Source organism: Helianthus annuus, chromosome 1 (assembly GCF_002127325.2).
Source record: "Helianthus annuus cultivar XRQ/B chromosome 1, HanXRQr2.0-SUNRISE, whole genome shotgun sequence".
NCBI lineage: Eukaryota > Viridiplantae > Streptophyta > Magnoliopsida > Asterales > Asteraceae > Helianthus > Helianthus annuus.
The window spans coordinates 67,165,816-67,190,379 of NC_035433.2; the positions used below are offsets into that span (position 1 = coordinate 67,165,816).

At 36.6% G+C, this 24,564-nt stretch overlaps 1 protein-coding gene across 1 annotated transcript; it reads right to left on the reverse strand.

Moving 5' to 3' along the window:
- Positions 1-4,125: 4,125 nt before the first annotated feature.
- LOC110867843 (UDP-galactose/UDP-glucose transporter 5B) lies at positions 4,126-9,531 on the reverse strand. Its single transcript, XM_022116897.2, has 11 exons — positions 9,102-9,531; positions 7,922-8,035; positions 6,989-7,081; positions 6,380-6,445; positions 6,193-6,291; positions 6,004-6,083; positions 5,774-5,886; positions 5,561-5,649; positions 4,638-4,724; positions 4,479-4,547; positions 4,126-4,376 (listed from the first exon to the last, which is right to left on the reverse strand). Exons 1-11 carry the CDS (start codon positions 9,207-9,209, stop codon positions 4,260-4,262), a joined length of 1,035 nt encoding a protein of 344 aa, XP_021972589.1. The 5' UTR covers positions 9,210-9,531; the 3' UTR covers positions 4,126-4,259.
- Between the last annotated feature and the right edge of the window lie 15,033 nt (positions 9,532-24,564).

The following is a 24,564-nucleotide window of genomic DNA, read 5'->3' on the forward strand; positions in this document are numbered from 1 at the left end:
ACTCTCTCAGTGATTTGCCTGCACCCAATTTTTGAACCTCTCAGACCATCCTGAATATTCATCCAAACTCATCAATTTCGGAGGCTTCTGCATCGTTCCAAGTTCATTTTCTAGACTGACATTTTGCATGATACTTGCTTGACTTTGAGTCGCACCCACACCCGAAAACATGTTATAGAAATCCTGACTTTCCATTTTCAGTTGTAACGGAAAAATTTTTCAAACAGTCTGAATAAGCGATCTACAGAAGTTGAATAAGCGATCCACAGCAGTAGCAATGAGCAATCCAGAGAATGCACAAAGAGCGATCCAGATAAGTTGCACAAAGAGCGATCCAGAAGATTGCACAAAGAGCGATCCAGAAGATTTGTAAAACGAGCGGTCCAGACAATATGATGTTCAAGCGATCCAGAAGAGCGATCCAGCAACTAAAATCTCCATTATGAGCGATCCATAACTGAAAATTTGGAGCGATCCAGCTAAAAACTGTACTTAGGAGCGGTCCATAAAAGCGATTCAGTGATGACGTCAGAGCGATCCAACTTTCACGAGGGTTTTTAAGTCACTTTTAGTCCGTATTTTGATCCGAAACTTTCAAGGGTTTGTTATTACTGTATTTCACACCTACTGTCCAAATCTCAGTCCATTTCCACCGCTAAATCAGTCCAGATCTACAAAAGTCCGTGAAAACCACTTCGTATCTAGCAACTAACTCGCAACTGGCTCTGATACCAATTGAAAGAAAAACACAAACAAACCTTTTTACCGTTTGTTTGATTGACGTTACCGATTAGAATTTTAGACAGATGCCGATTCATGATCCACGATACCATCTTGGGATCTCCGGCAATTCCTGCAAAATCTTCAAACACAGATTTTAAAAAAAAATGCCGATTCATGCTCCACGCTTACAAACCTGGGAGCTCCGGCAAGTCAGGATTTTTCATTTAAACAGATTTACCCAAGCCTGACCAGCCTTGGGTGATTTTGAATTCTTGTTCAACAATGGTGGAAAATTTTTCTCATCCATTGTTAAATTAGAATTCTCAACTTTTACCTCAACACATGGCTCTTCTGGTTTTACCATACCAGAATCATTGCCTGACTGTGGCTTGTCTGACTTTGATGAGCCAGATTCATCGCCTGAAGGTGGCTTGTCTGACTTCGGCACGTCAGATTCATCGCCGACCTTTTCCTTCTTCTTCTCCTCTATTGTTGATGCATTTATTGTCTATCGCCTTCGTCAATCCGAGTCGTAGTGAGAAGCCGAAAGAAATCAAGCGCATAATGTCATATTTAGTCAGAAATGGCAAGGTGGCAAACTTGTAATTAATGTGAACTTTCATTAAATAGCCTTGACCATATAAATAGGAGTTTATGTCATGAGTTAGTTAGATTTTAGAAGACTTTCCTCCACATTTGTACTTTTGGAGATCCAAGTTTAGAGAGAGAAAGTCTAGAGAGAGAAAGTGGTGTAATCGTGATTCTTGTACCGTTCAAGTCGTATTTCTCAATGGAATCACGTTAGTAGTACGTTATTGTGTGTTCGGTCACGTTCGTTCACGGATTCCGCACGTGAAACGTTCGTTACGCAATCGAACGGCGTCAAAACCGGTCCTACGCATTTACCTGTAAGGGATTATACAATTTGGTTATAAGACCTTAACTTGATCAGGAATTTATAGTATTTAGGAGAGTTATACATAATGTGAGTTAGTTATATATAGAACAAGGATTATACGATTTGGTTACAAGACTTATAAAAAGGGTTGTGTGGTAGGCATTGCTTATAACTTCAACATGGATTTGACCAGGGAATAAGTAAAGGCTATGATTATTAAGGTATTGCTTATAACTTCAACATGGATTTGACCAGGGCTTTGTGGTAGGCATTGTAGGATTTAGGTGAATTTTAAACATGGATGATACACATTGGTTATAAGACTTATACCAAGGGTTGTGTGGTAGGAATTGGTTATAACTTGACAATGGATTTGACCAGGGAAATAAGTCAAGGCTGTTATAATTAAGGCCTTAGCTTGTTCAGGGATTTGTAGTATAGGAGACTTATAAATAGAGATGATACAATGCTCAAACCTGTTTGTAATTGAAGCCAATTCAAGTTGGCAGCCATGGCTTATAACTTAACTTTGGTAGCCATGGCCTGTTTGACCAGAATAGATAGTCAAACCTGTGAGTAATTGAAGGCAATTAGAGTTCTAACTACAAGATTGCAAATGTCAACCCAATTCAACTTGTAAAATTAAAAACCCAAATCAAGTTCTAATAGCCCAACCCATTTCAAATTCTACAGGTCAGACCTTTCGAATTCTAAAGGTAAATAGAGTGCAATTCTACTTAGATGTCTTCATATGGGCTTAACTAACGGTTATTAAGTTCATATTGCTGATTAATTAATGATAAACGATGGTTAATTACTAGATTAGGAAAGATTTTAAAAAATGGAGGGAATATGTAACTTTTACGTTCAGGGAACACACCATAAACAGGGTCAAGTACATATCACAACCGGCGCATTTGTCAAAAAAGGGCCGACTAAACAATTACCCCCCCCCCCCCCAAAAAAAAATGTAAAGCTAAGACATGGCTCACCAAAGGATTATCAACTAAAAGTCCCACAAGCAGCCATTACAAGAGTCACAACATAGATAAACTATGATTCAACAAAGTTAGGGTTTTAATATATTATTTAGTTTGTTAAATTTACAAAAAGTATTTAAAAGTTTAACTTGTAAAAACTTTTAAAAATAATTAATCAGTTTGTTTACAAAATGAATAAAAAATGGTTGGTTAAAAGCCTCTCTGTACAAGTGTTGGAACAAAAAAAACTCAAGCATTTTTTAACGACAAATTAACCTACTTTTAAATACTCTTATACCTTACAAGATTTAAACACTCTACAATGGGTGGTCCATATCTAGTATTCTCCCATTTATGTGGGTCATATAGTCATCATTGACCCTCCCACTATGGATGGTCCAATCTATAATACTCTACTATTTACTATTCCAACTCAACCCAACCTTTCATTAAAAAACTAATTTCCCTCCCTTCCATATATACAACATAACCTAATTCAACTTTTCACTCTCATTAACAACCAACCTACATCAATATTTTATTAAATAATTATAATTGTTTATCAAAAAGAACACAATTCAACAACTCATATAAAAAAAAAATACATTATAATACATCAAACAACTGATTGCAACCTATGATTACCGAACTGGTTGAGACATTAAATTAAACTTGATAATTTTAAAATACAAATAAGTTTTGTCTTTTTGTGATTCATGGCAACCAGTTGAGAAAAAGGTTCACCATAATAGATAAGTGTACTTTGTAAGATTTGAACACTCTACAATTGGTGGTCCGTATCCAGTATCATCTCGTTTATACCAGTCATATGGACATCATTGACACTAAAACATGAACTATAATTAAACTTTTTTTTTGTATGAAATCTTTTAATTTTTTTATAGTTTATTTTTGTATGAACTCTATTCAAGTTTTCTTTTCCGTTAACATGAATGTGATTTTATTGAGTACTTTTGGTTGTTTATTCACAAACTAAGAGCAAAAATAGACCTTTTTTTAGAATACTCTAATTTAACTTTAACGTATTGTATAAATTGAGTTGATGGGCTGGTCGGATTAGAAATCGACTACCTCGCAGATTTTTAAACTAGTATTATGTTCAAGATAACTACATTTTGAACTTTATGTTTGGATATTTTTTTTCTTGGTTCTCTTCTCTTTGTATCTTTATATTTGTATCTATATAATACTATAATAGTCATTACCACTGGTTATTATTTAAGTATTTAAATAAAGTTTAATAACTATAAAGATAACACTATTCGTACAATTAAAATATCTGTCTATAATCCAAATTTTCATAACTAAATGAAAAATAAAAATGTGTGTGAGGAGGGGGGGGGGGGGATTTCATATATCTAATTGCAAATATCATATTGCAAATATCATATTTTCTTAAAACACAAGTTTTCAGGACAAGCACAATGCTTTTCAAGAATTATTTAGAGAGAATATGATATTTTACAACTTTACAGACACAAATATAAGATTGCCCCAAGTAAAAAAAAAAAAAAAAAGTCTTCCATTGGTAATATTTCCAAAAAAAAAAAAACTAAAAAAACGTGTAATTTATAAATCATAAACCATAAATACACTCAAAACTTTTACCAAATCCTAAAAAAAAAAATCTTTCTGTATCACGCGATTGCTTTCAATGGAACAGTTGCTTCATCCGACTTATGTGATGTAGGTAACGGTGTATCGGGTTTCCTTTTTAAGAAACTCTTGGCATAAAGTGAACCAAACACGATAACCTGCAATGCAACAAATAAGATTACTATTGAAATAATATAACTTAAAATGTTTATCGCGTAAAACTTGCTAAAATGAAGAGAAGGGTGTAAACGAGTGCTTACGGCTCCTATGAATTGTTCCATGCTAAGAGGGTGCGAAAACCACACACACGACAGCAAAATGCTCACTAACTACAAGATATAAAAAATATATATATTTTTTAAAATAATGAATTAACCCATAGATAGGTTATAAATGGAGATGATAAAAGACTAATTTACTTGTCGAGTCGTCATTATTGTGGCGAATGTAAGAGCACCAAATGTGCGAATTGTGTAAGATATGAAGAATTGGCTCGCTGTTGCAACCTACAATTAAACAAATAACATAATTATAAAAAAAAATAGTTGCAATAACCAATCTAGATTTGATTCAAATATAACCCAATAACCAATCTAGACTTGAGGCACATTCAATACAGAACCAAATAAAAGAAGAGCATTGCGAGAACTAGGGGTGCAAACGAGCCAAGCCGAGCCGAGCCCAAGCTCGATCAGGCTCGAGCTCGATTAACTTATGAGAGCTCTAGCTTGAACTCGGCTCGTTGGTAGTTTCTCAACCTCAAGCTTGGCTCATTCAGTATCTATTAACTAATATATTAAATAAAAATAATATAAATAATAGACTCGTTTAAGCTTGAAAGCTCGATAAGTGAAGCTCAGGCTTGGGCTCGTTTACTAAACAAGCTTATTTTTAGGTTCGAGCTTGGCTTGTAAAGTTTAAATAGTCTCGGCTCGTTTACTAGAAAACTTTAAATAAGGGGTAAATGTTATTAAATATTAATAAAAACTAATATTACACTAAGGCTCGGCAAGCCTGGCGAGCTTCACATGCTAGGCTTGAGCTCGGGCTTGATAAATAAACGAGCTTTGTTTGAGGCTCAAGCTCGGCTCGGGCTCGATAAGGCTAGGCTCGTTTCGAGCTTTTTCTCGAGTCGATCTCGAGCAGCTTGGCTCGTTTGCACCCCTAGCAAGAACTATATAAACATTTGTGGGTGGTGTATCGAAAGAGGGGCAGTTAAAACTAAAAGACCATTTTATGCATCACCTTCAAAACAATAGATACAAGCATGAAGTATCTATGTGGTTCTCACAGTTATCAACTTATATTTGATTCGGTATTGAAAATCTCTCTTCAAACTTACAGTTGAAAGCAATGCAATGTCAAAGAAACAATCCTTGTGGCGAGATACAAAATCTATTGCCATCAGAAGATTGCCCTGCAAAATAAGACCTAACAAAAAAAAAAAAAAAAAAAAAAAAAAAAAAAAAAAAAAACTAAATGTATTAGTTTCAAAATTTTATTACTTTTACAATTTTTAAAATGGAGAAATTAGTTCCAAGATGAAGACACTTACCGGTCAAGCTAAGTATGCAAGAACAGAGAGTAGTGTAGAAAATTTGATTGTATATTCCCATATCATAACCTTTAAATAATTTATCTTGAAAAGTGCTAGTAAAACCATCAAACCTGAAAAAATAAACAAAAATAATAATAATAACAAACGACCCATCAATATATTATCACATACTACATTCGGGGGTGTTTGGATGTACGTTTAAACTAATTTAAGAGTATGTGATATACCCTAAATAACCGATCATTAAGGAGACTCCCCAAACGGTACTTTCCCTTTCTTTGCGGTATGGACTTAACTCACTTGCTCCCTAATATTGAAAAAAAATACTGTTATCAACTTATCATTTATTTCCCGGTTTTTAAAAACGGCAAAAGTGAAATTACACCAGTTGCGGAAGGGTAAAGCGTAATATTTACCGGAAAGAGAATAAATAACGAACACCCTATAGTAACAAGTAAGGCCAAGAAATAATCTGGCCCTTTGTACTTCTTTTGCATTATTAAGGTTCCCCAAATCTACAAAAGAAATTATCATAATTAAAGCATTTTAGTTAAAATAATCTAAAAGAAAATGAATTTTTTTTTAAAAAAAAAAACAACTTACCATTACGGGAATCATTTTGGCACACTTGGCTAAAGTCTGAACAGGAAAGCTAACGTATTTAAGAGCCTGAAAATATAATATAAAGATAAGAACATCAATAAGCAGTCCAATTTAACAAAAAAATAATAATAATATTATTATATATGAAAAAATAAAAAATAGAGTAAACTGCCATTTTGGTCCCTGTGGTTTGGTCATTTTTGCCACTTTAGTCCAAAACTCAAACCTTTTGCATCTGGGTCCCTGTGGTTTCACTTTTATTGCCATTTTGGTCCAAAAATGAAATCAGGTCATATTTGTCTTATAAAATCCTGCAATTTTGTCCTTTTCCTCAAGGGCAAATCAGGTTATATTTGTCTTATAAAATCTGGTATTTATTTATAAAAAAGAAATGACCATTTTACCCCTGATGAAAAAGACAAAATAGCAGGATTTTATAAGAAAAATATGACATGATTTCATTTTTGGATCAAAATGGCAATAAAACTGAAACCACAGGGACCCAGATGCAAAAGGTTTGAGTTTTGGACTAAAATGGCAAAAATGACCAAACCATAGGGACCAAAATGGCAGTTTACTCTAAAAAATAAGAGTGTAAAGAGTATTAACCTCATATTGACATGTTGTAGTTAGTATGTTAGATATTGATACAACACCATACTTGTAAATGGGAGCAACAGGATCCAATGCTTTTTTACTTGTCTGCAATAGAAATTATACCATAACTGATAAGAGAAAATTTAAAAAAAAAAGAAAGGAAAAATATTATAACCTTTTTCATATTATGTTGCATTAATGGTTCGATAAACAGATTTTGCTTCTGATTACCTAATAACTAAAGTTCAAAGAATCAAGTTTCATACGAGCTGCAACAAGCCGATTATCAAATGGTTAAACGACTTCACTAGTTACCTAATTTGTCTTTCTTTTAAGAGTAAATTACAAAAATCGTCCTTTATGTATGTCACTTATTGCAAACTGTGTCCTTTGTCTTTAATAATTACAGAAAACGTACTTGATGTTTGCAAACCCTTGCAAGTTATGTCCTTTAGCCCTAACTCAGTTATTTTTTTGTGGTTAAATCTGACCAAATGGACCCCACATGAGGGTATTTTGGTCATTTTACTCTCATGTGGGTCCATTTGGTCAGATTTAACCACAAAAATACCCTCATGTGGGGTCCATTTGGTCAGATTTAACCACAAAAAATTAACTGAGTTAGGGCTAAAGGACATAACTTGCAAGGGTTTGCAAACATCGAGTACGTTTTCTGTAATTATTGAAGAGAAAGGACACAGTTTGCAATAAGTGACATACATAAAGGACGATTTTTGTAATTTACTCTTCTTTTAATTATTATTTCATTAAATGATTATTGCAACTTTAAACAGCAGATACACATCCAAACACTATCTTCAACCACTTGTTTTATGTTTTATGATTTACTTTTACTACGGTTATTTATCTAAATCCTATTTGATCAACAATGACGGTAAAAAAATCAAGTTGTATTACCCAAGAAATGAATAACAACTTACATACCAATAAAAAAACTGCAGATACTGCTGAGGTGGTAAGGCGGTTACAGAAAACAAGAAATAATGAATGTTTGAAGAACTCGTGGGTTGGACCGTAAGGAACTCTCATAATCTTCTCCTGCAGATAAAGATTCAAGACTGTTTACATTTATTTCAACGGCGATGAACTATAAACATCATATTACTCAAAAAAAAAATATCGATTCAATATGATCTTGGATCATGGAACAGTCGTCTTGAGAAAATTCATCTAGTCGATAAACGATCTATAACAGTAAAATATGTATTACAAGCACTTGGGGCTGTTGGTAGAGCACGTGCGCTGATGGATCATGGAAGCCTCTCGAATGACTCAGCTAGTTTACTAGACCCTTTATCCGACCCCTGTCATGTAAAGAAAGCTAGATTGTACGACTTCCTGCCGGTCTATGAAGGCATTAAGTAATCTCTAGGACAAGTAGAACTAATCTTTATGGCCCTATTGTTTTAAGCTCGAATGAGCTGAGCCCAGAGGCTCGAGAGCTACTCGTGATCGGCTTAGTTAAAAGCTCTAAGGAGCTGAGCCTTAATGAGCCCGAGCTCGAGCCTGAAATAGAGTTCGTATAGTTATCGAGCCCGAGCTCGAGCTTTGGGTTTTACTTGCGAGCCGAGCTTTGGCTCGTTTAAGCGATACTGAAGCGAACTCGAGCCGAGCTTTTAGCTCTTTGAGGTTGTTCTCAAAATAGCTTGAGCCGAGTCAAGCCGAGCTTGAGCTTTGGGTTTTACTTGCGAGCCGAGCTCGAGCTCAAATAAGTAGGCTCGAAGCGATCCGAGCTCGGGCCTAGTCGGCTCGGCCCGGCTCGTTTACACCCCTTTGTTTAGACTGTTTTAGGTTGATTTCAGGCTTGTTTAGACATGTTCAAACAGGTTCAGACCGAAATTTGGCCGAAGAACCCACCTATTCGCCTGAAACTGTGCGTAATGCGCTTTTGACAACATCAAGTAGCAAATAACAACATTCAATCTTGTAGTAATCCAAAATCATACGAACAGAGTGTAAATGAATATCTTAAAAGGTGAAACTATCAAACAAACCATACCAAAGAAAGATCAAATTGGGGAAAACCCACAACTCAAATCATCACCAATTACTTCAAAGCATTCAACTTTCTCAGTTCACATGAAACTCCCAAAACAAATTATACCTGTAACACACCATAGATGACAAGGGTAGACATGATCCCCACAACAGAAAAAGTGCCCTTTAACAGCTTATTCTCATTAACATCTACTGACGGTGGGTTATCATCCATTAGCACCTCCTTCCTTCCTTGAGGACAGTATGTATGTATGTGTGTGTATCTATAAATGCAGAAGAAGAAGAAAAGGGAGTTTCATAAACCCTAAGATCATTGAACTGACATCAGATGTGACAGAGGCAACGTGCCGTAAGGGTTTTTGAAGATTATTATGTGATGACGGGGTGATCGATGATCGATGGCGGTTTCACCGGCGACTTTCTCTCCTTGTTTTCACCGACGATTTAAATTTGGTTTTGTGGGAAACTGAGTTGCTTCCCTCGGTCTTAACCATATTTTATCCATGTTTTATTCTTGTAGTTTATGTCTTATTGATATTACGAAACAGATTGGTGCGTTTGGTATAGAACTATAGATTGGTGTGTTTGGTATAGATGAATGGAATGGACAAATAAATTAAATGCATCATTTAATGACCCATGACTTTATAGTCTAGTGGTATTTTAGGAGTGAGATAAGACTTTGGACCGATAGGTTCTGGGTTCGATTCTCACAAGGGGTTTTCCCATATTTATTGGGTTTCCTCCTAAATTGGTGTATAGTGGAGATCGATATGATCGGCTGGTTCCGCTGGTGGCACGATGATACTCTAGTGGTCCGTCGGTGATCCAATTTTGCCATTCAAAAAAAAAATTAGAAATGGAATGGATTATTATCTTATGTTATTTGGTAGGTAGGAAAAGACGAAAGAATAAAATCGGCAATGTGTGATGGTGGTGGGTAGTGGTGGTGGCGTTGGTGGTGGGTGGTGGTGGCGATGGTGGTGGGTGGTGGCGATGGTTGTGGGCGATGGTCGGCGATGGCGGTAGCGCTGGTCCACGGTGGGTGGTGGCGGCGGCGATGGCTGGTAGTGGTGGTCGGTGGTGGTTGGTGGCGGTTGTCAGCGGTGGTCGGTGGTGGTGGCAGCGGTGTCTGCTGATGGTGGCGGGTGGTTGGTGATGGCGGTGGTTTGTGGCAGCGGCAATGGGTGGGAATGGTTCCAAAAAATCCAATCCCCAGACGTCGAAGATTTCACAAATAAGAATGTTATTTTGTGGGATTTCGTTTCTTCTTGATATGTTGTCTGCCCGTTGGCATGCATCACATGTTTTGACCAATACATAAGCGTCTTTGTGTATTGTTGGACAGTAAAATTCTGCATCATACACCTTTCGTGCGGTGCTGGCTATTCCATGATGTCCTCCACATGGTACTTCGTGACAATGGCGAAGAATTTGTCTTGCTTCACGATCATGGACGCATCGTCGAATGAGTTGGTCTGCACATATTTTGAAAAGATATGGGTATTCCCAAAAATAGTGTTTTACACCAGCGAAGAATATATTTCGTTGATGAAATGACAACCCTTTGACGATAGTGCCACTAGATAAGTAGTTAGCATAATCTGCGTACCAAGGTTCTTCCTATATTCTATCATTTCTAAGGATTATGTGGGAACCTTTTCATTGACGAGTTCTCGAGTTTCATCCAGAGCAGGTGTAACATGTAACGCCCTGCTTTTGCGTAACTTTCCTTATTTAGAAAGTGTGTTTGGTATTCCCATTTTTGGAAGCTTGTTCTTCTGGTAATCGTATTTCGTTGTATCAATTGTTTTATTCCAAATTATACCCTACTTATTCGTTATATATATATATATATATACGTTTCAATTCATTATACCTTTGACGTCTTATTCGTAAATCTTGTAAACTTGTGATAAACTTACACGTGCATATCGTATATACCTGACTCATATATTTCACATACGTTTATACGTCCTTTTGACACTTATAAATACTTATTCATGATTCTCATACTTATATTATACTTAATGATATGTTTTTATACTTGAAATCACATTATAATACACTTTATACCCTCAAAACATAACATATATAAACATCAGGGACTGAAAATGACAAAGATCAAACTTCTTCCGAAAACCAAGCTGGTCGCGCTGCGCGACGGGGATACCCCTTCACGGTCGCGGCACGCGACAATCCCGAATCCGCAGAATGTTCCGAGCAGATCATGGATTGGGCAATTGTGTGTATGTTTACTTGTGTTTTCTCTCTTAATTACTCACCTAACACAACCCTAAACCTCAACTATAAAACCACCACTTCTCACACTCTTTTACCACTTTACAAACCTCACAATCACTCTCAAAACACTCCCAAATATCACTTAAATTCTCAGATTATAATCAGAAAGTTCAAGGCTTTCTAAGTGAGTTCTAACTCACTTTTACTTCATTTTTCTACTCATTTCTTTCTTCTTAACACTTGGATAACCTCTAGGAAGGTTTTCACAAGATTATTTGGGTAATCTAAGGTGAAACCTCACCATATTTGAGGTCCAAAGTCTGATAAACTTTCTATTTTTGTATATATTCTTGTATGTTCATTTCTACATTGATAACTTGATGGAATCTCATTCCCATCAAGCTCACAATCAAGTCTATGATTATGGGTTTGTATTAGGGTGATTATCATCAAAGTTATGAGTTCAAACACTCACTTAGTTTCTGTTTAAACTTGATAATCAAATGATGAAAACAAGCACAAGTCATCATTTTCCATATGATGAACTTGTGACTTGTGAAGTGTGAACAAATGGAAGCCTTAGCTTTCCAAACTAAGTTTCACTCCTTCAGTTGAACACTCTTAAAACTTGTTAGATTAGATTTACATTCTTGTTATTCATGACCCTCCCACCATCTTCATGATGGTGTGTGTAGTGGTGAATCATATAATGAGGTTCTTAAACTCTATGCTTGACATACATGATGCTATATGACAATATTTGTTTGGACTTAGTTTTAGGATGTATTATTAATATATAAACTATAAGTAATTGTATAAGAACATGGCTGAGTTGTGAAGTTAATCAAGCTATAATTAATTGTCATGAACATAAGCTAACATATCAAAGATTCTATAGTACTTGTTATGATTCCAATGGGTAATTTGAGACCCATGAAACCACTTGATATGGTGTCATAAACAAACTCATAGAACTTAGATATTACTTTCGTATATACATACTTTCAATACTTTTAATTCATAATTTCGAGTCTAAAACACCCCCATAAACTCCAACACCGAACACATTCATTCTCCTATTCTCATTAACTCGTCAATACATGAATAATTGGAAGGCTCAGCAATTTTGTGAATACACTTGACCCTGTTGGGATTGAACCCTACAAAGGAACAGTTGATTAAAGCCAAAAACTGGACCAGATCAGTGGATTCAGAATAAGCAGATGTTTGCATCAGTCTTTCCCTTGGAAGTGGCCCTAACAACTGATGACCTCCATCCACTGTTCGTCTACAACAACTGCTGATCTTCAACAACTGCTAAAGATTATTAAAGGCTGTTGAAGGCTAAGCACTGATGCTCAATCTATTGTCATGGTTCAAGTACTACTGAAGACACAAGCACTGCTGGGAGTATAACAATGGAATGAGAAGCAACAGTTTAGTTTACTTCTTGTATTGTAATCAGTAGTTAGATAACAGTGCTTGTATAGATCAGTGGTTGTAGGTTGTTAGGAGGTTAGATGTCACTTTCATTGTGACGTCAGCAAAGATGCTTCAGTGGTTTGTTCGGTACTATAAATAGAACAGTACCCTGTACTGTTCTATTAGCTCTTTCTTCACAAGTCATTCTGTACGAACAAACTATCTGTGAGCTCAGGCTGAGGGGGAGATTGTATTGCATGCATGCATTGTTATTGAATCATTGTAATAAATATAATCATTCAATTTCATGTTAAACATGTGTGTTGAAAGCAATTATTCCATTTGATTGTGTTGAAAGTTTTATTCCATTTAATTCCGCTGCAAGTTGTTTATCATTCATCTTCACTTTAATCAAACAAACACAATCATAAGAAACTCCGATCCTAACAATTGGTATCAGAGCCAGGACAGTCAAATTTGATCTAACAATCATTTTGACGTAAAAGTTCAGCTCTAAATCGTTGATACTTTTAATTGTTCGTTTTGTTGAAAAACAGAGTAAGGTTTAATCATGAGCAAAGTTGATTAATCAGTACCTGTAAAACAACCAGGATGACGTCACAATCACAGGATGTTAACAATAACATCGGTTCACTTTTCAAACCACCTATGTTGAAGCGAAATGAGTACCACATCTGGGAGCGAAGGATGGGTCACATCCTAGCTCAACAGAACACCGGATGTTGGAAATCGGTTATCTATGGACCACATGTTCCAATGGTGCCGAGTGCTGAGGATCTAAAGGTTTTTGTTCCTAAGAAATTAGAGAACTACACTGATAAGGATTTTCAAAAACTTGAACTAGATGCCAAGGCATTCAGCATAGTTGCATCTGCACTACCAAATGAGATCTATGCTGGACTGTTACACTGTAACAGTGCCAAAGAGTTGTGGGATGCACTTAAGGAACAATTTGGGGGGACTAAAGAAGTAATTGAAAACAACAGGGAAATTTTGAACCAACAGTATGAAACCTTTTGTCACATTAACGGTGAAACATTAACACAGTAGTTTGAGCGATTTAGTTGTCTCATAAGTGAACTTAAGCTTGTTAAAACTGAATTTCTTAAATCAACTGTTAACAGCAGGTTTTTAAGATCACTTTCTGAAAAATGGGACACAATTGATTTTGTAACCAGAAACTCTGTTGAGTTCAAAGATCTAACCCTGACCCAACTTCATGGTAGATTCCTGACCTATGAAAGGGAGTTAAACCAGAAAAAGAAGTTGCAAGAGTCTGGCAAAGTTGCAGATGACTACTCATTTGGCAACACAGCTCTTTTGGGTCAGGAAGAGTCTGGCAGTAGTAAGGATCAGAGTTATGATCACTTTATTGACATAACAGCTGGTGGAGCTTTTAACAACTCTGATCCTCACTCATCCAATTATGCTTTTACAGCAAATGGAGAAAGCCAGAACTCTGATAATCTGTGCTTTGAACTCAATGATCTCCAGCATTTTGATCTAACTGACTTAGAGGAAATGGACATATTACACCAACTTGCACTGCTGAGTGTTAGAACCGGCAAGTTTTACAAAAGGATAGGGAGAAAATTCCTAGGGTTGCATGGGAATCTAAAAGTAGGGTTGGATAAGTCAAAAATCAAATGCTACAAGTGCAACAGGTTAGGTCACTTTGCTAGGGAATGTAGGAGTCAAACCAATGGACCTATTATCATTCACCCTAGTCCAAGACCACAAAATAACCAAAGCACTGTGCAGTATTCCCATTATACCCCTACTGCCCATGTAAACACTGCCCATTATGCACATCCTGCAACCCTTGTTTCTGTGCATTATGTCCAAACCACTGTCCCACAAATTCAGTATGTCCAAGCTCCTGTCCCTCAGGTTCAAGTGCAACCAGTTGCACCTCAATAAACTGCACCAGCAGTGGTTCAACCAGATCAGCAAAGCTTTTTCACCCAAGGCTTTGTTGACTGGAGCAGCTTACTTGATGAGCTAGGTGATGAAAATTTTGCACTCTATGCTACTAATGATGAATATTGTTTTATGGCATTAGAGTCAATACCAGAAGGGTTGGAAACTGAAGAAGGACAGTCAAATGTTGAAACAGTGGATGAAATTTCTGAAGCAGTGGTTACTGCTGTTACTGGTGAAATACTGTTGGGAGAGAGTTCAGAACCCTTGTTGGAACCACTGTCTGACCCCTGGTCTGAAGAAGAAGAGAAGAACCAAGGTGAAAAAGAAGAGAAAGAACCAGATGAGAAAGAGCATGTTTGTGATTGTGCTATGATGGTTGCAGCTAAGGTATCATCTCAGGTTCTTAAAAACCTTTGTTCAGACAAATGCATCATAACATTTGCAAATATCAAAGAGGTGAATGAAAACCTTAGGGATAGAGTGTTAAATGATGAAGTACAATTTGAAAAGTCTTTAAAAGAACTAAAAATCAAATTGGCTGAAAAAGATAATTAAATCTGCAGTCTCAAACAAGAGCATAGCATAACCAAGGACCAACTCCAAACAATGATAGAAAAATATCAAGTTTGCAAAAAGGAGTTGGAAGCCACCCAAATCACTTGTGAAAGATGGGTGGAATATTGCAAAGGTTATGAGATCATGCTTGAAAAACAGCTTGAAAGTAATGTAAAATTTGGCATAGGGTTTAGAAAAAATGACCAAGTTGAAAACACTGCTACAAATCAAGCTGGTTCTGTTGAAATTATACCAACCAACAAGGATGGCCAAGAGGTTAAAATAACTGATAAACTTGGTAACAAGATCACTTTGGAAAGATCTGTGAGGTCCTCGACCTTTGAGGAGATTGAGAAATACCAATTCAAACCCACATGGTCTGATGAGTGTGACATCCTTGAAAACTTCAAACCAATGGACTTCACAACTATCGATGGTGTCAAAGCTCCTAAGGCAAAGGTCATTCCTCTTAAGGACATCCCAACAGTGGTTCAAAACTCTGTTGCAAAGGAGTCTGAAAAGAGGAAGAAAAGAGAAAAGATTAAAAACTTGTTTTGTGACTTTTGTGAAAAGAAAAATCACTTGACCAAAGATTGTTTTCATTTAAAAGCTTATGATCTTAACAAAACAAGTACTGTTGTTCCTTCAAGCAGCTACACCATCTGTGGTAAAACAAATCATTCTACTCAGCAGTGTGTGTACTTGAAATCCTTTGAGGTCAAAAAGGAAGAGTACATTTCAAAAACACCAATGAGTGGAAGGAGGAAGGAAATTATATTCTACATTCATTGAAACGTACTTTGTATCTCTGACTAATACCGATTCTGGGAAGGAGAGAAACTTTTTTCATGCGTTAACTAAAACGCGTCCCGGATCTCCGACTAATCTCAACTACGAGAAAGGAGATGGTCTAAATGTCCCAAATGGCCAAAGATCTAAAGTCCAAGGACTTAAAGTGTAAAAATCTCAAAAATTAATTTCTGGCGGTCCCTTACGGACCGCAAGGCTTAAGCCTTAAGGTTCGCAAGGGGTGTCTGAATTTGTTGCGCATTGAAGGTCCTTACGGACCGTAAGCGGCCAACCCTTACGGTCCGTAAGGGGTGGCTCTAGCAAAATGAACTTGGCCTCTAAGGCTTTTCTTCACAACTTGACACATAGCTTCGTTTTGCCTCCATTTCTTCTGCTTCTTACACATAATTGGACATGTGTAATCATCTTAAGAACCCTTCCAACACTTGGCATCATCTTAATGATTTAGTTCAAGTATAAATAGCAAGTTGTTTCACTTGAGCACTTGTTCATTTCCTCACATCTTTCTTTAATTTTTCTCTTGGAGTGTTTCCTGGCCAAGGAAGCCTCCCTCTGAGTTCAAGACTCCTCCTTGGATCACTATTAAGTGTTCGATCTCAGTAATTTTCATTTATAGGCTAGTTATTAGCCGAAAGTCAAACAGTATGGTCAAGCCAAAGTTTGATCCGAACATGGCTACGTGATCATAATAATGAAGGTTATAATCCCCTGGGATCATAATTTCTAAAGATCACATTAAATAGGCGAAATGGTGAGCCAACTTTTTATTAAATAAACGGTCAAAAACGTAAACTTTGCAAATTACGCTAATCAAGTTTTTAACTATTAAAACTTGAAGTTTTGGCATTATATCAATTTATAAAACATGTTAGGACATATCTAAACATGTCCAACTCGTCATTTCTTGTTTTGAGCTTAAATTTATATCGAAAGTCAAGCAGTTTGGCTTTTGCTTTGACTTTCGATTCTGACATGTTTGGTCAACGTTTAGGCCTGTTTTAAATTAGTTATAGGACCATGATATTGTTGAGTATAACTCACTGAAGTTATACCAAATGGTCAGTTCGTTTGATGAGTTTTATGACAAGTCGCAAAAATATTGTTAAAAATGGCCACAATGCTCCTATGTGGTCAAATAAGCTAAATGAATGATTTTAAATTAAAACGGACTTATAATCTGACTTTAAGTCAGTAGATACTTCATCTAAAAATATGTTTTGATACTAAGACTTGTCATAAGCCCATCCGACCATCAAAACCCATTTTATGCGTATAACTAGTTATGAGAACCTAGTTTGCATAAACTAGGCGTAACGGGTCTAGGTATTTCAAAAACTCTCCAAATCATATTTGGTTAAATAACCTTTATCCAATGAGTCATTTCACTCGGCTAGATATAAACTACATTCTATTGGATATACGCTTAATCCAGTGAACCTATTCGTAAGTAACAGGTCATATCTAAAGGGACTTACCTTTTACCCGTATACATTTTAGCATATAATAAATCTATTCATTTCAGACTATAGTACCCCCCAGATAATCGTACTTGGGTCAATAATACTTAGCATTGCGGCTTTTTGCTAAATTATAATCATATTGATTGGAAGCTAGCAAAAAGGTAAATACTCTTAACTTATTTTAGTTTTTATACCTGGGATGACAATTATGCCACTTGGAGCGGGTATTACATAAATGGGTCGTCTATGTTGCGCATAAATGTAAGAATCTGGTTTATTCTGTTTTACTTGATAACTGAAACGGTTGGGGGTTAATGGTACCGTGTCGGGACGTCCCGACTCATATACCAATATGTCTTGATGGGCACAACCCCGTGCCTCCTTCTTCTCTGTCTTCATTTAACGAGTTGTGTCAGTCCGTATGCTTGCACGGCCCCGTGTGTTAACGGCACGGCCCCGTGGCCATTGTACTTGCTGTACTATCCAAGATTCTGCAAATCTGGGAGTTGACCACGACCTCTGTCCATTGGACACGACCCCATGTCTCTTGTCTGCTTCTGTTTGTCTTTTTCTTTCTAGAATCTTGAGTGGTGCATGGCCCCATGCCTTGGGGGCACGACCCCGTTCTTGTCTTCTGATTCGTTGTTTTTGGTCTTGAAGTGAAGCTCGGATGGTCGGTATGATGTATCAACTTCCCTTCTTTTGTATTTATGCTGGTTTTTGCCGTTAATTTGTTTCTTTTGTACATTTAAGCTCTTTTAATTCTGAAAATCAAAAGTATACAAAGAAATGCACTTTTTCCAACATTAGTACTAAAAAGGGTTGATTTTATACCTTATTTGATATAATTTATAAGTTGCATTTGGTGCTATCACCTACATACCAAACACCACCTTAGTTTTGGAGATCTAAGCCAAGGGGTATGAATAGAAGTACTAATTACAGCTAAGGAATGTAAAGTAGATACAAGGAGAAGTAATGTGGATGCATCAGAAGTAAGAGATGAGAATAAAGCTATAGTTCCATGTCTATGTCTTTGATCTGGTGTATGTTGCAATCCGTCCCTGGACTGGTATTTATAATGCTCCGGAGGTCCTCTCCTTCTGAGCATAACCCGTGATCTTTCCAGAAGATGAGACTTGCAGGTGGCATCCTCCTCCTCAGGGCCCTTGTCTTTTTCAAGCATTCCTTATTGGGTAATCCCCTTGACATCCTTGTCGGAAAAAAGCGACTACACGCGTTTTGTCCCTTTGTATGTACGTGTATCCCATTTGTCTTGTTTAACAGGTTGACTTATGAGATAATGATATTCTCCGATTATCATCTCGCCGACCGATTCGTTATTGACAAGGAGAATGTAACAACCCGACTTTTCGGATTGTTATCCATTTGCTACTTACTTTGATTTATAACCGTTTTGTACTCCGAGATTCGATATAAATAAAGGGTTATGTTATACTAAATACATTTTCATTACACAGCACCACTGCACGCTTAAACACTTTATATTCGCAAACACTCAACGCTAATGCAAAATGAATAACAGAGAATTATGCTGCTTTACTTGCCGAGTGTGTTTGTTTGTTCGATAACCACTCTCGCCTTCGCACTCGCTTATGGCGCTAAATCGCTAAATCGCAAACGTGGTTTATAGTAGTAATGTTATGTTGTGTGTTCTTATATGCTTTACTTGTGTGTGCTTATTATGTTTATGGATTATACTCGCACAACTCGATTTATCGCACTGAAACGCAAGACAACGCAATACTTGACATCTCGCTAAAATACTTAAAGTACCCTAGCTAACTAACGCAACAAAATGCATTAAACGAGCATCCTACACGCGAAACGAGGATTTCGCACACGAAACAGCACCCTTTGAACGAAGCCAGACAACCTCGTACGAAGGCAGGCAGCTTCGAACGAAGCCTGCTGTGCGAACCCACCACTTCTATAAATACCCAAGCAATTCTCAATTTCATTCATTGCTGCCATTTCATACCGAAACGCTGCCGAATTGCTGTCTGATTGTTTTTAAGTAAGATTTATCATTTTTACATGATTACTCAATGTTTTCCACTACGATTTTCCACAAGAATCATTTCGATTTCATCAAAACTCTTTTGTTTTCAACTAAACTTCATCTTTTCACTTAAACTTCATCTTTTTCATCATAAAATATTCTGTTTTACAACGGATCTACACTTTACCGAGTGTATTGGGCCTAGTTACGGCTTCCCAAGTTAGAAATCTACAGATTTCACACTCACCAAGTGTTAGATCTAAGTGAAAACCTTTTAAAACCCTTTTAAACTTGATTTTTACACTAAAACGGACCAAACCGACACATATTTCGTTCAATGAATAGTGGGACGAGGTGGTATCGAAACCGTCATGAATTGGACTCGAAAACACATCCGATTCAGGCGAAAACACAGCTCCTAACGTCAAGAACAACCACGAATGCGAGCTGGACTGTTCTGTGTGATGCCCGGCTTCGTACGAAGGCACTGGTTTTACACAACACAGCCCGATTCTCATCTGTGACTCAGACAAAGACCTCTCCAACTCTAAGTTTAATCAGTAGCTTAAGATTGGAGGGATGAACACTCAATTTTCCGAAGACAGGCGCGAAGAACACTCGATTTTGGACAACGGAAGCATCACTTATGCGAAGACTCCCTTCATACGAAGGCACGCCTTCGTACGAAGGCACAGCTTCGTACGAAGCCTCTGTTTCCCACCGACACTTCGATTTTCGACCGTTTTAGCACTTTGGAGGGCTTACGTTTCTGTTCCCGAACGCAAGCTGATTCGGCGCTCCCTTCAATCCATTTTCAGATCGTGTTTACTTGATAGACACACACTGTGAGTATACTCGAACCCTTTTTCGCTTAACGCACTTTTGGGTGTTACATATGTTCTCTATAAAAAACACAACACTTAAACGCTTTATAAACGCTAGCCGCACTCGCATGTTATACGTGATTAGTTGAATACTTGTTGCTATGTTATACAGTGATGACTTGCCTCTTGCCTTTAGCAACGATAGTACTATAGTTTGGACTCAGCACCGGTTTAGTCAGGGATTGCTAAGGATCACACACTTTACTTCACTTGTTCACTTCGATGAACTTGTGTCGCGCATACTCTACTCGTAGTCATGTGGTTCGCTTGTATCATTGTGATAGTTACTTGATTCGCCCGTTACGTGTTACATGCTGGTTATGCGTAAACGCTTTTTATACGATATTTATGCTAAACTTATGTACTCACCTTTACATTATTGTATTGACATTATTTTAACGTATGTGACAGGTTGATGATTATCATGTGTTGTAAATGGATAGGAAGTCTAGAAACTCACCAAATAAAAATCTAGGTTGTCGGATCTGTTTTTGTTTGAGAGATTTTGATATCTGTATGACTATTTGTGGATTATTTGTTTGATAGCATGGGATGTTAAATGTGTTAAAAATATTGTCACTAAATAGTTGTTATGGATCCTCTTGAGCAATCTGATTCGCCTAGTGCCGAGCCCCGATGATTCCGCCATCGGTTGGGGTGTGACAGAGAAACCCTTTCCTGCTGCATATTTGAGGGAGTAATGCTTTGTTCTTCTTAGTTGTTTGGGGAAGTGGGCCGACATGGACCAACCCAATCTTCAGTATGATTATGAGTAGTTTTATAATTTTATATGTTTGGTAATATTTGTTTGTCTATTGTTTGTTAAGGAGTCATGGTCTCCAAGACCCTACCAATATCGTTGTCATAGTCAGAATTTTGTTAGGTACTATTATTGTGGCTATAGCTTAGTTAACCAAGTTGTTATGGAAATGTGTCATTTCCTATGAGGTTAATGGTTCTAGTCCTAAGGTGTGTAAGTTGGGTGTTCCTAAAAGAAGACGTTTTAATTTAAATTGATCAACATTACATGATCTCATTTATACATATTGATACTTCGAGTACATCGAAAGTCATTATTCGAACAATAATGAACGATCAACGAAATAAATTTGCGGCTACATGGGGTAACCCAATGGCAAAGGGCGTTCCTATACGTCTGTGATCGCAGACAGCGTTGGGTAGCCAAGCCCACCATCGCCCGAAGGCCAACTATGGTAAAACCCAGTTGGGATCGTATTCGAACTTTAGACATATGACCTCATATCCAAATCTTCACTTCCCCTCCAATGCCAATTAAGCTATAGCTCATTGGCAATTTTAAACACTTAGGCGGTTAGGTGGCCCCAATGAAGCATGTGTCCGTTTGGGTGTTTGTTTGTGGGTGTACGGAAATCACACGCGACCATATAGAATTGTGGTGGGCATCTCTTACACACAACCGCAGTATTTATATTATTTATTTATTTATTTTATAAAGGGTGTTTGAAAGTGTAACTAACATTGAAGAGAAAATAAGTGTTTTGAATGAGGAATGAAAACCAAATGTAACATTTTTGTAATCGGTAAATTGAAGGTGCTAATATTCCATCGTCGTCAACTGATATCGGATTCCGGAATGTAACTCAAAATTATCCGCAAACAAATTTATACTAGATCCATATTCCATGTATTTTTTTAACGGTAAATGTTTTTCTACTCCAATTTACACTAAATAATACAAAATAATTCTCTTGTTCTGAACCAAAGATCTTCCCTTTTTTAGGCAAATATTAAATATATACATTAAATATTAGTTACAACAATGCGGAAGTAAATAATATTGAACTTGGAAAAAATAATGAAAAAGAAAAGTGAACAAACTAATAAAACAAGATAAAACACATGCGTACCATATAAATTGAACTTGGAAAAAATAAAGAAAAAGAAAATTGCACAAACTAATAAATCAAGAAAAAACACGTGTACCGTACCATATAAAGTCATAGATCTACTCAATGTGTCGTTGCCTAGTGCCTGAGAAATTTCCATTTACATTTGTAATTTTATGTTTCCGTAAATCTATTATTGTTCGTAGGGATGGCAATGGGTCGGGTTCGGGTCGGGTATTGGTAATCCCATACCCATACCCGGTTGTAAAATCGTGTCCCATACCCGACCCAATACCCGTCGGGTATATGTCGGGTAAATACCCGTCGGGTACCGGGTATACCCGAGGGTATCGGGTATACCCATTAGTTTGTTAAAAGATATACATTGGGATTTCCAAATACATTTTTTACTATTTTATTTATTATATAATTTAATTTATGCAACAACTATTATAAATTAAAATATACATTACATGCATATAAGTTTTAAAATAAATTAATAATAACTTTACAATATTTATACAATTATATGTATATACTTCACAACATACAAAATATAAATACTATCATCAAATACATATGCTAAAAGATAATTTATTTTTCACATTATGAACATGCTAAAATAAATCACTAATAGATAAGGGTTAACGGAAAATAAAAATATAAATTAAAACTTTTGGGTATATGATCGGGTATAGAGTTCGGGTAAACGGGTATGTGGTTTCGGGTAATCGGGTCGGGTATCACCTAATCCCATACCCGACCCATACCCACGAAAATTTTTAAAACTAATCCCATACCCGGCCCAATACCCATCGGGTATCGGGTATACCCGTCCCATTTGTGTCGGGTTTCGGGTATACCCGTCGGGCTCAGGTATTTTTGCCATCCCTAATTGTTCGTACATCTTTTTGGATCAAAGGGTACGGTAAAATATGATTGAAGTTTTTATTAATGAAAAACTATTTAGCCATTTAGCGTACAAAGAGTGGTTAAATATTTGAGAGTGGTAAACTTTAAAATCAATTAATAAGAGTGTACCATGTCATTCAACCTTAAGAGTTTAAACTATGCTGAAAAATGTTGGGGTTAGACACTTCATGAATTGATAAACTATTTAAAAAAAAAAAGAAAAAAAATGTGTGATTGGTTGAGAAGGCATGAACCCCACCACACAACCCCCCCTCTCTCTCTCCTTCCTCCCTCTCCCTGCTTCGGTGAAGGCTCGCCGCCTCTCCATCTTTACCGATTGGCAAAACCCATTGGCGGCGATGTTACCATGCGGTAAACCGTTTTGCCGAGTGGGTTTGCCGCCCACTCCAGACACCCTTAGGTTTAGTTTATCATTTTTTAAATTCAATATAAAATATTATTGCAATCCGTTATCAAAACATCTGCAATCTATGGGGCATTCTCAACTCATAACGTGTCACGTCATTTATTTTAACAATAAATTTGAATCACTGACGGAGAGTATTATCGTGTCACCAACGGAACCACCCGATCATCGATCATGTCACTTAACTTCACATCTTAAATTTAAATGTTTAAGCCTTTAAGTTATTACATTACATAATAACATTTATTGAAAACCCGTTAACTTTTGTTGGGTTGGGCTTGACTCCATCCCAATACTTTTTGCTCTGTCCTTTCTATATAAAAAAAAACATGATTTTCAATTTGTTTTCTTTTTTAATAATTCCTTTTCTATTGTGTCTTGGGAACACAATACATATGAGCAACTCACCATCAAATATCTGCTACTGTAATTCTTGAAAAGTAAATTATTTTGTGAAAGAAAAATAAGATATTAATAACCTATGGTTATAAATTATTTTCAAACGACAAAAAAAAAAAATGAATCAAAATAACTTATGTATATGAAAATAGCAATAAAGTTTGTCATATCAAACTCGAGTTTGTTTTAAAATATAAAACTTACAGACCTTAAACAATATCAAATTAAAACGAATCAAACACAAGGTTAGAAACTTCAAAAATATTAGAAAAAAAAAAAAAAAGAAACAGATCCATAAATTAAGTTTTTTTATTAGAATATTTGATGGGGTCATGACCCAAATGACCACCACCACCCTCCACGTCATCACTGTGTGACCTCATCCTCATCCACCACCCTATATGGTGTGAACCATGACCCCTATTATCACCCACTATCCTCCCCCACCAATCAAAATCCCTAATTAATTGAAAAAGAGTCATAGTTGCCATAGATTAAACCTTGCGAACCACCATGATTTGAGAAAAGAGAGGTGTACCACGAGAACCATATATTGCTCTATTGGTATTCATATTGTGTGTCACTCAATCTAAAACCAATTTTAAGTAGAGAACAATATAA

Excerpts from the sequence above, each read along its gene's own strand:
- LOC110867843 (XM_022116897.2), bottom strand. The coding sequence starts at position 9,209 with ATGGATGATAACCCACCGTCAGTAGATGTTAATGAGAATAAGCTGTTA. Across the intron at positions 7,082-7,921 it reads TATCTGCAGTTTTTTTATTG|ACAAGTAAAAAAGCATTGGA; the intron begins GTATGTAAGTTG and ends TTTCTATTGCAG. Across the intron at positions 5,650-5,773 it reads TTGCATACTTAGCTTGACCG|GTCTTATTTTGCAGGGCAAT; the intron begins GTAAGTGTCTTC and ends TTTTTTTGTTAG.